Below are 14,474 nucleotides of genomic sequence, written 5' to 3'. Positions count from 1 at the left end.
ATTGGACAGTTTTAATTGTTTTGGGTGATCAATATTTTTTTCATATGAGCGAGAATCACATTAGCATTTTGGGGAAACTTTGATAGTGCTCTGAAAAACATATCAAATCCCAAAAAATATTACAGATTGCAACGCAAAGAGTATCAGCATGATGGGAGAAGCCGTATGAAACATGTTAGGTTAATTTATTGTATCAAAACATGAAGAATTTTATAAAATTATAAATAACAAAAAGAAGTCAGTACTCCACCTGAGTGAAAATCTCAGTACTTTTAGCTATCAAAAATCATTATCCGTGTAAAAATATATTTTTTACGGTACATCAACATTTGAATATATGCTGCGCATAGTAAGTTCTCTTTATTTGAGTTGTTTTTGATTTTTTATAAACAAATTTGAAAAACAACGAGTGTAATTGAAAGATTACTATTATTTATCAAACAAGTGTAGTACTTTTTTACAAATAATTTCATGGCAAAAAAACTATAATGCATTGACTCCAATTTTTATCTGATCACTACTTTGTGTGCAAAATGTGGTATTTTCCTAGTATTCCGAGTGAAACAAAATATGAGTGTAATAAAAACATCACTAGGGTTGTTCAAATTAATCCACTAAACTACTACGATAAATTCAAAGTTGAAACACTACATATCATTGCTTTAAATTTTGGCTTATTCGTTTTTTTTTGGAATTTTCGTACATTTTTTTATAAAACAATATATTAGTGTAATGTAAACATCAACATTTTATCAAAAACAGGTCCAGTTCATTGTAACGGAAAATTTAAGGCCATAAAACTACATGTTATGGCTTCAAATTTTGTTTTATTGACTGTTTTGTAAAAAAAATATGGTATTTTTGTAGATTTTCGAGTAAAATAAATTAAGTGTGTCATGAAAACGTCACTATTACTCATCAAGAACGTCCAGTACGCTTTCACGAATAATTTAAAGGCAAAAAACTACTTTGCATTGTAAGCCATTATTTTTGTTAACCACTTTGCGTGAAAAATGTGGTACTTTCGTTGATTTTTGAGTCAATCAAAATTAGAGTGTAATGAAAACATCACTATTATTCTTCGAGTATGTCCCCCAAACTGCTACGAACATTTCAAGGCTAAAAAACTACATATTATCGTTTTAAATTTAGTTTTGTTGACTACTTTGTGTAAAAAGTATGGAGTTTTCGCAGTTTTCCGGGTAAAACCAAATAAGAGTGTAACAAGAACATTTTTATTGTTCATCAAAAATGTCAAGTACAATCCTACGAACAATTTAAGACCAAAAAAACTATATGTCATCGCTTTGAATTTTGATTTATTGCTTGTTTATGTGAAAAATAGGGTATTTTAGCAGTTTTTTGAGTAAGGTAAAATATCAGTGTACTGAAACATCACTAATTTTGCATAAACATGTTCACTCCAGCTGTACGTATGATTTAGAGTCGAAAAAAAACATATGTCATCGCTTTAAATTTTGTTTTATTGATCAATGTGCGCAAAAAATGCGCTCTCAAAAAAACTAGGAAGTGCCTTTTGCTTAATAACTTTGAGTAGACGCATCTATTTCATATTTTTTTTAAATGGACGATGATCTTGAAACCTGTCCGGTTCCATCGCAAAAAAAAGTTTTGAAATCGGTTGAAAAACGGCCGAGAAATGCCTCGTTAAAGTTGGACTTCCGACTTTTTTTGGAACCTTGGTAGTTGGCGGGAGTTTTTACCCCCTCAGTAGTTTAAGTGTTAAGTGTGTCCACCATTAAAACAAGTGAATTGTTAGCTTATCTACATCATGTAGACTACATGTATTAGGGGCATAATGGACACCCGGGGCGAAATGGACACCCCTGTTTTCGCTGATACCGTTTGCTTTTATGTAAAACTTTTAATGCATAAGTGTAAAGGAACAAGTCATTATTCTATTTTACAAAAGTATCATTTATATTCCTTTAAAATAATCAAAATATCATTGAAATTGAAGTATGTATTTCATATGGTGGATTTCTTATAATTTCGAAGCAGTAGTAAATAAGGTATTACGAGTGTTTGAGTGTGTCCACGATAAAAACCAGTGAATTGTTAGCTTATCTACATGTATACGCAGATTTGCAAATGGATGAAGTATTACATTTTTGATCAGAATTTACTTAAAATAGCAATTTCAATGTTGTAGTCAATTCGGGGCGAAATGAACACTGGCAATTATGAATGGATGTACGCGCGTTGCGTACTGTTAGGCGTTTTAGAGAGTTTGAAAATATTCAATCCGATTATTTCAGCCTAAAATGTATTTAATTAACTTTGAAGTTATGTAAACTCGTCTAAGATGTAGTATTATATCTGTGGTATTGATCTCCGTTGGCAAATTACTTAACTGGTCGATATTATCAAAGATACAGCATAAAATATGCAGGGGTGTCCATTATGCCCCGATGGGTGTCCATTTCGCCCCGTACCTTTCCTGCCAGCCCCAAAAAACACACGGTTTACAATTCATTATTTCTTCACAATAATGACATTCTATCTGCTGTAAATGATTGAAATACATAGGAAACAAGTTAAAGTTGTAAGCCAACGGATAATATGTTATGTTTTTGTCTGTTATACAGACGTAACATACTCATTTGCTTAGGGTGTCCATTATGCCCCTAATCCCCCTACGCAGATTAAGTAATGGATCAAGTATTCTATGTTTGATTAGAACTTATTCAAAATTGCAGTTTCAATGTTGTAGTCTATTCGGGGCGAAATGAACACTGGCAATTATGAATGGATGTACGCGCGTTGCGTACTGTTAGGCGTTTTAGAGAGTTTGAAAATATTCAATCCGATTATTTCAGCCTAAAATGTATTTAATTAACTTTGAAGTTATGTAAACTCGTCTAAGATGTAGTATTATATCTGTGGTATTGATCTCCGTTGGCAAATTACTTAACTGGTCGATATTCTCAAAGATACAGCATAAAATATGCAGGGGTGTCCATTATGCCCCGATGGGTGTCCATTTCGCCCCGTACCTTTCCTGCCAGCCCCAAAAACACACGGTTTTCAATTCATTATTTCTTCACAATAATGACATTCTACCAGCTGTAAATGATTGAAATACGTAGGAAACAAGTTAAAGTTGTATGTAAACTGATAATATGTTGAGTTTTTGTCCGTTATACAGGCCTAACATACTCATTTGCTTAGGGTGTCCATTATGCCCCTAATACCCCTATTATATCGGATGTTCCTTGTAGTGCATGCTTTTTTATCATTAATCAATATTAAAATTGTGATCAATAATTAACGCCCTGTACAGGGATGCCAGATGATTTTTCCAAAAATCTGTATCAGGATTTTAGACAAATCCGTATTTGTCTGTATTTTGAAACTGTGACTAAAAGCCAAAAAACACCAAGTTTCCGTAAATCCAGTCAGACCCCGTAAGAAATCTGTATGTTGCACATGTAAATTTTTGTGTTCCGAATTTTGCACGAACATTTCTATTTGCAGTAAGTTATGATTTTGCATAGTAAAATAAATATGTTGGGTTTGGGTACTAGTAGTGGACCCCCTAAGCCGACATTTACTTCTGCGGATTTTTAGCTATGTTACGTCAGTGGATTGTTCCAAAGTGGAATTTTATGGGTTCACTATAGGCGCAGGGTCCACTACTAGCACTTAGGGCTTATTATGTTCTTAATAATTCTGAACTTTTACGTCGCCGAATTTGTGTGAAAATTTATCCAGGGATACTTTCAGGAATTTTCCCAGGGACTTTCTAGGATGTTTCTCAAAAAATATCATGAAACTGGTTCACGGGCTTCCGCAAAAATCCCTTTCGAAAATCCTCATGGGATTCTTTAAAGGTTTAAAGAGAAAATTCTTTTGGGGATTGCTACATAAGTTATGTTTGTATTTCCTAATATATTTTTTTATATTTTTAGAGAAATTCCTCCAAATTTTTTTCAGGAGCATTTCTCCGAAAATTTATCATTGAATCCTCCAGGGGTTTCTCCTAGAATTTGCTGTCACGTATCTTGAAAAGATGCAATTCCAGGAGATATTTTTCTTTAACAAACATTCAGAGATTCTATCAGAAATTCAGAAAATTCCAGTTTGTATGAAGAACTAGCATAATTTAAAATACACAAAAATAGAAAGATTAAAAAATATAAACTTCAAGAGCCATTCCAGAAATTATTGCTTAAATTTCTACCTAAAGGATTACTCTACTTTTTCAGGGATTTTTTTTGGAAATTCCTCTTGAAATTCTCAAAAGCTTTTTCTGGGAAGTTCCTACAGGAGTTTATCCAACAGTTCCTTGAGTTTCTTGCATTTGTTCAGACCTTTCTTCAGGATTTTTTTCTTTTTTTTTCAAAAGATTCTATCAACAATTGCTGCAGAACTTCAACTACTAGGCATTTTCCAAAGATTTTTTTCTACAAATGTTCCAAAGAATGTTTGTAGAGGGTTCTCCATTTTTTTTAATTTCTTTATTGGTTCTCTGAAGAATTCTTCTAAGTAATCTCTTCATAAACTGCACGAGATTTTTTTTCGATGAATCTGTTAGAAGTTCTTCCAGCAGTTCTTCCGAGGATCCCTTCAGAAAATCCACCAGGGAATCTTTAGAAATTCAATGAAGGATTTCTTAAAAAATCCACAAGTACCTTTGTCTGCAATGTCTGCATTTTTTAAGAGATTTCTCCAGAAATTCTTTCACGGATTTTCCAGGAATCACTGCAGAAATATCTCAAAAATTCTTCCATTGATAGAGTTACTCCAGAAGCCTATCCATTTAAAAAAAACATGAAGGAGTTTCTGCAGGAATTACTAAACGAATTTCTCAAAAAAAATCTTGGAGATCCCTGGGGACAGTTTTCGAACAAATCCCTTTAGGATTTGTGAATAATTTACTTGAAGAACTTCAGAGTTATTTTTTTCAGGAAAACTCCATGAAGTAACTTCTTAATTTTGAAGAAATCTCTGGAGATAAATGTATCATCACATACGAATTTTTGAAGAAATCTAAACAGGAAATTCTAAAAGAAAGAATTAGAGAAAGTAAAGTTAGTGGTAAGTAAAAAGAAAATCGGGTTAAGTACTGTTCCTTTTAATTCCATTAAGAATTTGCATCCTTTGACAGATACGTATTTCGACCTCAACTGTAAGGTCGTCTTCGGTATCTCGTACATGACTCGACTCCAGTCAAGTCCAGTCGAGTCAAGTAGGAGACACTGAAGACGACCCAACAGTTGAGGTCGAAATACGTATCTCACGCATACCAGGAACCTAAGTATTATCGAACTTACATGAACCTAAAATCTTTTTCCATAGGGTTTTGGCTTATGATCTCACCTTTCAGAAAAGCCTTAGTTAAAAATATTCTATCGGTGAAAATTGAAATAAATCAAGTTTGAAGATTTTCTATCAAATGAGGTATATCCAGAGCATAATTTTATTGATCAACCAGAACTGCAAACAACAAAGCATCGTGCGTGACCTGTCACATACCCGATGGCCTCTTCCTAGTTTATTGAACATTATATTCACTTTTCATTTCTCCGGTATATGCGATATATGATCAGCCCAAGGGAGTCTGCCGTGATTAATTAGCTAATTTTTTTTTAATTTGGTGGGCTTCGTGGTCGTGTGATTAGTGGTGTTAAATGTTTTGGTGTATTGTAAGTCTTGGAGTGAGAGTCGGAAGAAGCTTGAAAAGAAAAATTCCTAACTGGGTTCTGTCTGTTGTCTATTATTTGGTGGTAGTAATGTGCAGTTTGTTCAACCTCTGGCTGAAGACGGTGTGAATTGCCATATTTGTTTAATATTTTAAACAACATGAACATTCGCCGGCACGATTTCACCACGAGCCATCTTCTTTACCCTTACTACAACACCACAACATTTTATTCACATTTCATTTACGTGGTTAGCTTGCTAGCTTAAATTATGTCATCATCCTGCTAACAATTGGGTGGAAAACAAATGAGAAGATTTAACGAGAATTACAATGTGTGTGTGGTGAGGCACACGGTAAACAATAAGACGAGGCACGCCATTTATCTGTGTAAACTTCAATTTGCGAAGTCAACTTGGGACGTTATCCTCATCATCCTATTACATGGATGAAACTGATGAGGAGCAATCAATCGTATTGCCTTTGCACGATTTTTATTACGTATGTATTAAAATGTTTGCCACACAATAAAGCATCTTTTTGACTGTAACTTGTTTTTTAGCCTGTTAAATGCTATGGGATTCTTTTCTATAAAATGGATCTATTTCCTATGAATGATATTCAAATAGTTGATTTTGCTGTTTCAAAACATTCATTACGTTTACAGTATTCAATTTGATAAAATGCTTTCAGATCTATTTGAAATTTTGATTTCATATGTGAGAACAACAGAACGTGTGTTTTGTAGTTGCAGTGTAACAGGGTTGGTCTTAAATATCCCAAGGATTTCCAAAACATTTGCTCATGCACGTAGCTAGAGCACATGTGGTCCTTCAGCTTTAATGTCTAGCGTGCTTGTTTTGCTTTACAGCCAGCGCGCTCGGATTCACATTCCAAAGTCAACTGTAAGATCGTCTTCAGTGCCCCATACTTGATTCGACTAGTAGTTTTTCTTTCACATACAGTTCCACTAACACACTCAAGTATTTTATCAAATTTTAAAAAACTGGTACATAACATAAACATTGTTTTACGAATATTGAGTTTTACAATTGAAGCTTCACGAAATTTGTAGCAAGAAACCCATATACGGCAAATTTTAATATTTTTACGGTTCTCAAACATTGTTAACAAAAAAATTAAAACAAATCACTACCATGCAAGCCTTTGGATTGGCGAAGGGACTAAATTACATGCTGAGTACACTTATGGAATTCAAATCATAAAAATAAACATGGCAAAGCTGTAATGTTGTTAATACTCCAATTATCATATTTTCACAGTTAAATTATCAATCTTATACTAGTTTTTATCGGAATTTATCAAGTCAATAAAAAAAACCTTCCGCTAGTCGCGTGGTCGATCATTACCGATTATTACAGCACCACGGTATAACATGCAAGTTTGTGTTGTATAAATTGTTGTATAACGTGTTGTATAAAATACAATAGCACGACTTCTGAATAGTTAAATCAATCTACCGTATTGCGACATTTGCACTGATTTAGACTCGGCCAGAATTAATTATTATCACAGTCGCATTTCACACACGACTTCGCAACAGATAACGTACATAAGTTCGCTTGAGTTCATGGTAGGGTTGTCGGTTGCATAACAATTACACGGAATTAATGTGAAATGTCACTGACAAATGATAACTCAGGGGATTTTCCAATTATCGCAGAAGTCAAAATAATGATGAGAAATCCAATAATGTCATTATTTGCATGGACATCCATCCAAACTATTCATCTAGCACAAAATTATTGATCATTTGTAAAGTCACCGGTAATCACCGAAAAAAATGCGCTTATATCGAGTACGGCAGACTTCCATGGGCTGGTTATATCAATCGAATGCCGGAAGATTATTGTCGTTTTTCTTCTTTAAAGAGCCGCCAAGATGAGCGTTGGGCGCGTTATCGGTAACGCAAATGACACATAGTTATATGCAACTACGTATCCAGAATATAATGTGACTAAACGACTAACGGTGGTTGACTAACAACCGGGTCATCTGGAAATAAATTTTCTATTTGGCATAGATTGACGACGTGAATGTGAGTCCATAAAAGTAAGCTATAAGGTAGGTAATAAACTAATAAAGAATTGTTTGGGTACGAGACTCTACAGATAGGTCTGAGCATAACAAAACCTCAAAATTTTGTTCTGAATATACCTCATTTGATAGAAAATTTTCAAACATGATTTATTTCAATTTTCGCCGATAGAATATTTGAACCAAGGCTTTTCTGAAAGGTTAGACCATAAACTAAAACCCTATGGAAAAAGATTTTTGGTTCATGCAAGTTCGATAATACTTAGGTTCCTGGTATGCGTGATCTGTCAAGGTATGCAAATTCTTAGTGGAATTGAAAGGAACAGTACTTAACCCGAATTTCTTTTTTTACATCCTAGAAGAAGTTTCTTAAGAACTTCCTGGGGAAATACCTGGAGAATTATTTCGGGAAATTCTTGCTGGAATGCATTACAAAACATTTGCAAAGATCCCAGAAATAAATTCTTCAGATATTTCTTAAGGAATTTCCGTAGAAATTCTTTGGAAATATTTCTGAATGAGTCAGTCGGGTGCCTGAAACTTTTGCCAGTCTTGGTAAGGTGGTATGAACTACCAACCAAACCGATCTTTTTAAAAGCACAGGTCGCACGGCAGAAGTTTCACGCATTCGATGTATTCGTTCAATACATGGCCTACTTGCCTAATTTCACCTTCTATACAATTTTCACACTTGTTCGCTACCTAGCGAATTCTGTCATATCTATCATTTCATTATCCACTTTGATCTCTACTCCCTTATACTATGAGTAGAAAGAGACCGATAAAGCCACAAAATCATCAAGTTATTTCTGAATGAATTTCTCAAAGAATCCGCGGAGATATAAATGGAGTTATCCGTCGACAAGAAATTTTCGATAATGTTTTAAACAAATCTTCAAAAAGAGAGTGTAAAGTTTTTCTTGCTGGAGTTTAATAAGGAACCCATAGAAATCTATTCAAAAGAATTCCTGGAGAAATTAATCAAGGAATATCTTAAGAATGCCCTCTTTAAATTTCTCAAGGAATCTCTACAAGAATTTCTAAAAAAAAACCTTCCCATTCCAGCAGGAATCCCCGATCGAATTCCAGGAGGAAGAATCCCCAGAATAATTCCAGGAGAAATCCCCGAAAGTTTTCCAGGAAGAATCCAAAGAGTAATCCCAAGAGAAATACACAAAGGAATTCCAGGAGGAATCCCCGAAGGAATTCCTGTAAGAATCCACGAAGGAAGTCCAAGAGGATGCCCGAAGGAATTTCAGGAGGAATCTCCGGAAAGAAACCAAGAAGGAATCCCCGGAGGGATTCCACGAGGAACCCCCGGAAGTATTCCATGAGCAATCCCCAAAGTAAATCCAGCAGAAATCCCAGGAGGAATCTCCGAAGGAATTGCAGGAGGAATCCCCGAAGGCATCCCGGAGAAATTCCAGGAGGAATCCCCAAAGAAGTTCCAAGGGAAATTCTAGAAGGAATTCCCGGAGAAATCCCCGAAGGGATTCTAGAAGGAATTACCGAAGGAATTCCAGGAGGAAACCACGAAGGAATTACAGCAGAAATCCCCGAAGGAATTCCAGATAGAGTCCCCGAAGGAATTCAAGGAGTAATCCCCGAGGGAATTCCAGGGGGAAACCACGAAGGAATCCCAAGAGAAATTCCTGAAGGAATACCAGGAAGAATCCCCAAAGGAATTCCAGGAAGAATCTCTGAAGAAATTCCAGGAAGAGTTTTAGAAGGAATTCCTGGAGGAATCTCCGAAGGAATTCCTGGAGGAATCTCCGAAGGAATTCCTGGAGGAATCTCCGAAGGAATTCCTGGAGGAATCTCCGAAGGAATTCCAGGAGGAATCTCCGAAGGAATTGCAGGAGTAATCTCTGAAGGAATTCCAGGAGTTCCCGAAGAAATTCCAGGAGGAATCTCCGAATGAATTCCATGAGGAATTAATGAAGGAATTCCAGGAAAAATCCGCAAAGGCAGAGGTTCCCAAACTTTTTGCTATCGCGGCGCCTTTTGAAAAGTTCGAAAATGTCGCGGCGCACCAACAACTTTTAACAAAGATTTTTTATCATTTTAACTCTTTCAGTTCAAAATTTCAAATACAAATCGTAAAAAAATCCGTCTATGTTATGTTTTCTTCAAATCTGAAATAAAGGTTCTTAAAATGAATTGTGTTAACAAAAATTAATTGAAGATTCACAGAACTTTACAAACAAAATATTCTGTGGGGATATTTTCAAAATGAAGCAATTTCCTGAAATTTGGAAAAAAAATGGATATAAAAATAGATTATCTAGAACCTGTCTGGACAACTGACGGCGATAAGTCTTTTTTTCGTTTTAGAATTGCTTTACGATAGTGATGTCAATAAAAATATTATCCCAAAACGTTTGAAACAGCATGAAGGCCATGATTGACCGTAATAATTCTGGAAAGAACTTCAAAAAGTCCATTAAATATTTAATTTGAATAACAGTTCGTCTGGCATCACTGTCGCGTTTGCCATTGAGTTTTACCGCCACTATTTCAATTACGTTTTTTGCATAGTCATACCCATCGTAAAATCAATCCAATCGTTTGACTGTGAATTTTATTGTGTTAATTCGTGTGTCTTAGTGTTCGAAATCGGCATCCTACGTGATAAATATCATTAGTGGAAATTTTGTTATTCTACAATTTGTTTTTGCCAACCCCGTCTTCACCACCTCCTCGCACCCCGACCGTACTGCTGCTGTTTGCAAATTTATTGCATACGATCCCGTCGACTATTACTGTTGCAGACCTCCAGGCGCATTACTGCTATTTCACCACCGTGTTTTGCACAAATTTTTGACAACGATGACGTCAACTTGCCATTCATGCGCTAACGAAATCACCGGCTCGCGTGTAACTTGTCGTGGGTTCTGCCATCAAACATTTCACCCAGCTTGTTGCAATATCGCTTCATCTGCGTTCGACGAGGTGATGGATAACGAGCAGCTTTTTTGGATGTGCATAAAGTGCTCGGAACTAATGAACGACATCCGTATGAGGGAATCAGTACGCGCAGCCTACGAATCCGGTCAGGAAAAAGTGCTTACCGCTAACAGCGGAATTGTTGCCAGTCTAAAGCAAGAGATTTTGATCGAATTGAAAAATGAAATTAAATCGAATTTTTCAAAACTCATCAACTCTAGCTCAATGACTCCCAGGTCTTCTAAGTGCCCCGCTTCTGCAATCATCTCGACTCGTCGTCGTCGCCTATTTGGAAAACCAAAAAAATTGCAGTCACAACCTGCTATGCCCGGGACCGTATCACCGTCAATCGGAAGTATTGCTGCTGCCGCGCCGATTCCCAAATTTTGGCTATATCTCTCTCGTATTTCCCGTGATGTTACCTCTGAGCAAGTTCGAGCTTTGGTTTCGCATCGTTTGGGCACCGACGACGTTGACGTTGTCCGTCTAGTTGCAAAAAATCGAGACGTAAGCACTTTATCGTTCGTCTCCTTTAAAGTTGGATTGAGCAGTAGCGTAAAAGGCAAAGCGATGTCCAATTCGACCTGGCCGAGAGGGATTCTTTTTCGAGAGTTCCAGGATGACAGATCAAGCCAAAATTTTTGGAAACCTCTGTCACCGAATCGCACCAACGTAGTTGCAGCCAACCCTACACCCAACATGTTGTCACCGGCGCAGGAATGCTACATGACGGAGTAGGGGTACCACGACGCACACTAGAAAGCACTATGGAGGGCTCCGCTCAGCTCGTCACAGTCCTGCCTTTTGCTGCCAGCGTTCTTCACAGCCGTCGTTGCCCTGCTGTTGAGTCTGTAGTTGGGGCCCTCCAGCCTGCTTTTACAGGCAAGTACTATCAATATCAAACTCCCTCCCTGCCTGATCGCCATTCCGTTTGCAGACCGTGCCCTACTGCGAGCACTTCCTCCCGTATTGTGTCATCATCTACCAGTCCAGCGCTTATCGGCGCACCATCTTCGCACAACTTTTCAAGGCCATCGTTACTCAACCCGGGACGCCCGACATCAAGTAGCATGGAAGCCCCGGATCCGCCTAGCTCAGTCGCGCCTTCTGGTTCTACGACGACCTATCACCTGCCTCTAACTACTCGTTCCTGCCATCCAAGTCGTCCCGGCCCTGAGTCTAGTGCTGGCGATGGGGTCTTCCAAGCTGCCATCCAAGGCATGTATACCACTCGTAGCGTCAATTCCCGCCCTGATGAATATTCGCCTCTTAGGTCCGTACCTCGTGGGGACGATACAGCACAGCCCGCTTCAAACGTCCTCATATACTACCAAAATGTTGGTGGAATCAACACATCCATCGCCGAATACCAGCTGGCCCTTAGCAACGGGTGCTACGATGCTTATGCGTTCACTGAGACCTGGCTGAACGAGGGCACATCGTCTAACCAGCTGTTCGACAATTCGTTTTCCGTTTATCGACACGACCGGTCACCATTAAACAGCAACAAGACCACCGGCGGCGGTGTTCTATTGGCAGTGCGTTCCAGGTTCAAATCCCGCTTGGTAAGTCCCCCGAACTGTGCATCGGTAGAGCAATTATGGGTCGCAATTTCGACTGATGACGCGACCATTTTTGTTTGCGTCGTTTATATTCCCCCCGACCGAATCAATGATGCAGACGTGATTGAGACACATATTAATTTGCTCAACTGGGTGGTGTCGCAATTGGAACCTAAGGACAATGTTGTCATACTCGGAGATTTCAACTTGAGTTCCATTGCTTGGCAGTGTAGTTCTTTTGGTTTTTTCTTTCCGTGCACTACTCGCTCCTCGATGGGTCAAACATCGCGCGAGCTGCTTGATGCCTACAGCACCGCTGGACTCAGACAGATGGTTGGAGTTAAAAATGAAAATAACCGTTCACTTGATCTGTTCTTTGTGAGCGAGGAACTAGGAGTAAACTGCTCGGTTATGCATGCTCCTGCTCCGCTTGTAAAAATTTGTAGACATCACCCGCCTCTGCTAATGTGTCTGGAAGCGAGTCCGTCTCGTACCTTTCACGATACGTCAGAAAGTGTCTCCTATGATTTCAGTCGGGCCAATTTCGGTGAAATGAATGTTTTCCTGGAGCGCGTGAACTGGGACGAGATTCTTAGCGGATCCGACGCGAACCTTGCTGCTTCGACTCTCTCCGGAGTATTGCTCTATGCAATCGACCAGTTTGTTCCAGTCATTTCGAAGCGGGAACCGACTAAGCCGGCTTGGTCAAATGCCGCCCTCAAAAATCTCAAAAGAGCAAAACAGGCAGCTCTGAGGCGTCACAGTAAGTACCGTACCGACACCACGAGAGCGAGTTATTTGGAAGCGAATACCGCATACAAGCACCTCAACGATAGTCTCTACAGCGCCCATTTAAGCCGATTACAAAGCCGCCTGAAAACTAATCCCAAGAGTTTTTGGCGGCATGTCAACGACCAACGTAAAGAATCTGGTTTGCCGACTACGATGACTGATGGATTCCATGAAGCTGATACAACAACGGCTATAGTCGACTTGTTCCGTTCACAATTCAGCAGCGTCTTCGTCAATGAGCAACTTGACCCACAGGATGTCACTGAAGCCACACGGAATGTTCCCAGTTTTCCTGCATCTGGAGTGCAGTTCGCTATCACCAACGATGTCGTTATTGCTGCCGCCAAAGATTTGAAGTCCTGAACTGGATGTGGACCGGACGGCATCCCGTCGCTTGTCATTAAACGTCGTTTGAATTCTATTGCCGCGCCTCTTACAACGGTTTTCAACCTTTCCATGACAACCGGCGTTTTTCCGAATTTCTGGAAGGAGTCGCACGTTTTTCCCGTTTTCAAGAAAGGCTGCAAAAGAACTGTCTCAAACTACAGAGGTATTGCTTCACTGTGCGCTACGTCGAAGTTACTGGAGTTGATCGTTCTACACAAACTAGTTCAAAGTTACGCACATTACATTTCTGAGGATCAACACGGATTTGTTCCAAAACGATCGACGACCTCTAATCTGACGTGTTTCACGTCGTACCTGATACGCCAGTTTCAAAGTGGACATCAAGTAGACGCCATCTATACTGACCTTTCTGCCGCCTTCGATAAAATGAATCACCAAATCGCTCTGGCCAAATTCGATAAACTAGGTATGAACAACAACCTCCTAATGTGGCTTCGATCCTATCTAAATGGACGCAGTATGTCTGTACAAATTGGTGACCACATCTCTTCGCCGTTCACAGTATGGTCCGGCGTTCCCCAAGGCAGTCATCTTGGTCCGTTTCTTTTCCTGTTGTATATGAACGACGTCAACATTATCATTAAATGCATGAAACTTTCATATGCTGACGACCTGAAACTGTATTTCTCGATTAAGCAACGTCCCGATGCAGCGTTTCTACAGCACCAGCTTGAAACCTTTGCTGTTTGGTGCTCATCAAATCGAATGTCACTAAATGTATCTAAATGTTCTGTCATATCATTCGGCCGTAAGAAGTCCATTCTCCACTTCGACTACGCTTTGGAAGGTGTTCGGTTGAAACGCGAATCGACAGTCAAGGATCTCGGAGTTCTGCTTGACTCTAAACTGACATTTAAAGACCATGTCGCTTACGTCGTCGCCAAGGCATGGTTACAGCTTGGCTTCCTCTTTCGCTTTGCCAAAAAATTTAAGGACACCTACTGCTTGAAGTCGCTATACTGTTCAATTGTACGCCCCATCCTGGAATACTCGGCAGTAGTCTGGGCTCCTTACTACAACAATGAAATTAACCGCATCGAAAG

General features: G+C 38.8%; 1 protein-coding gene across 1 annotated transcript; it reads left to right on the top strand.

Annotated features, from left to right (window-relative positions):
* The first annotated feature begins 11,436 nt into the window (after positions 1 to 11,436).
* Positions 11,437 to 13,386, top strand: LOC134290735 (uncharacterized). The gene has a single exon (XM_062857927.1). It carries the CDS (start codon positions 11,437 to 11,439, stop codon positions 13,384 to 13,386), a length of 1,950 nt encoding a protein of 649 aa, XP_062713911.1.
* The last annotated feature ends 1,088 nt before the right edge of the window (positions 13,387 to 14,474 follow it).

This window comes from Aedes albopictus, chromosome 3, assembly GCF_035046485.1.
Source record: "Aedes albopictus strain Foshan chromosome 3, AalbF5, whole genome shotgun sequence".
Taxonomy (NCBI): domain Eukaryota; kingdom Metazoa; phylum Arthropoda; class Insecta; order Diptera; family Culicidae; genus Aedes; species Aedes albopictus.
This window is presented reverse-complemented; position numbering and strand designations above follow the sequence as displayed.

Excerpts from the sequence above, each read along its gene's own strand:
- LOC134290735 (XM_062857927.1), top strand. The coding sequence starts at position 11,437 with ATGGAGGGCTCCGCTCAGCTCGTCACAGTCCTGCCTTTTGCTGCCAGC.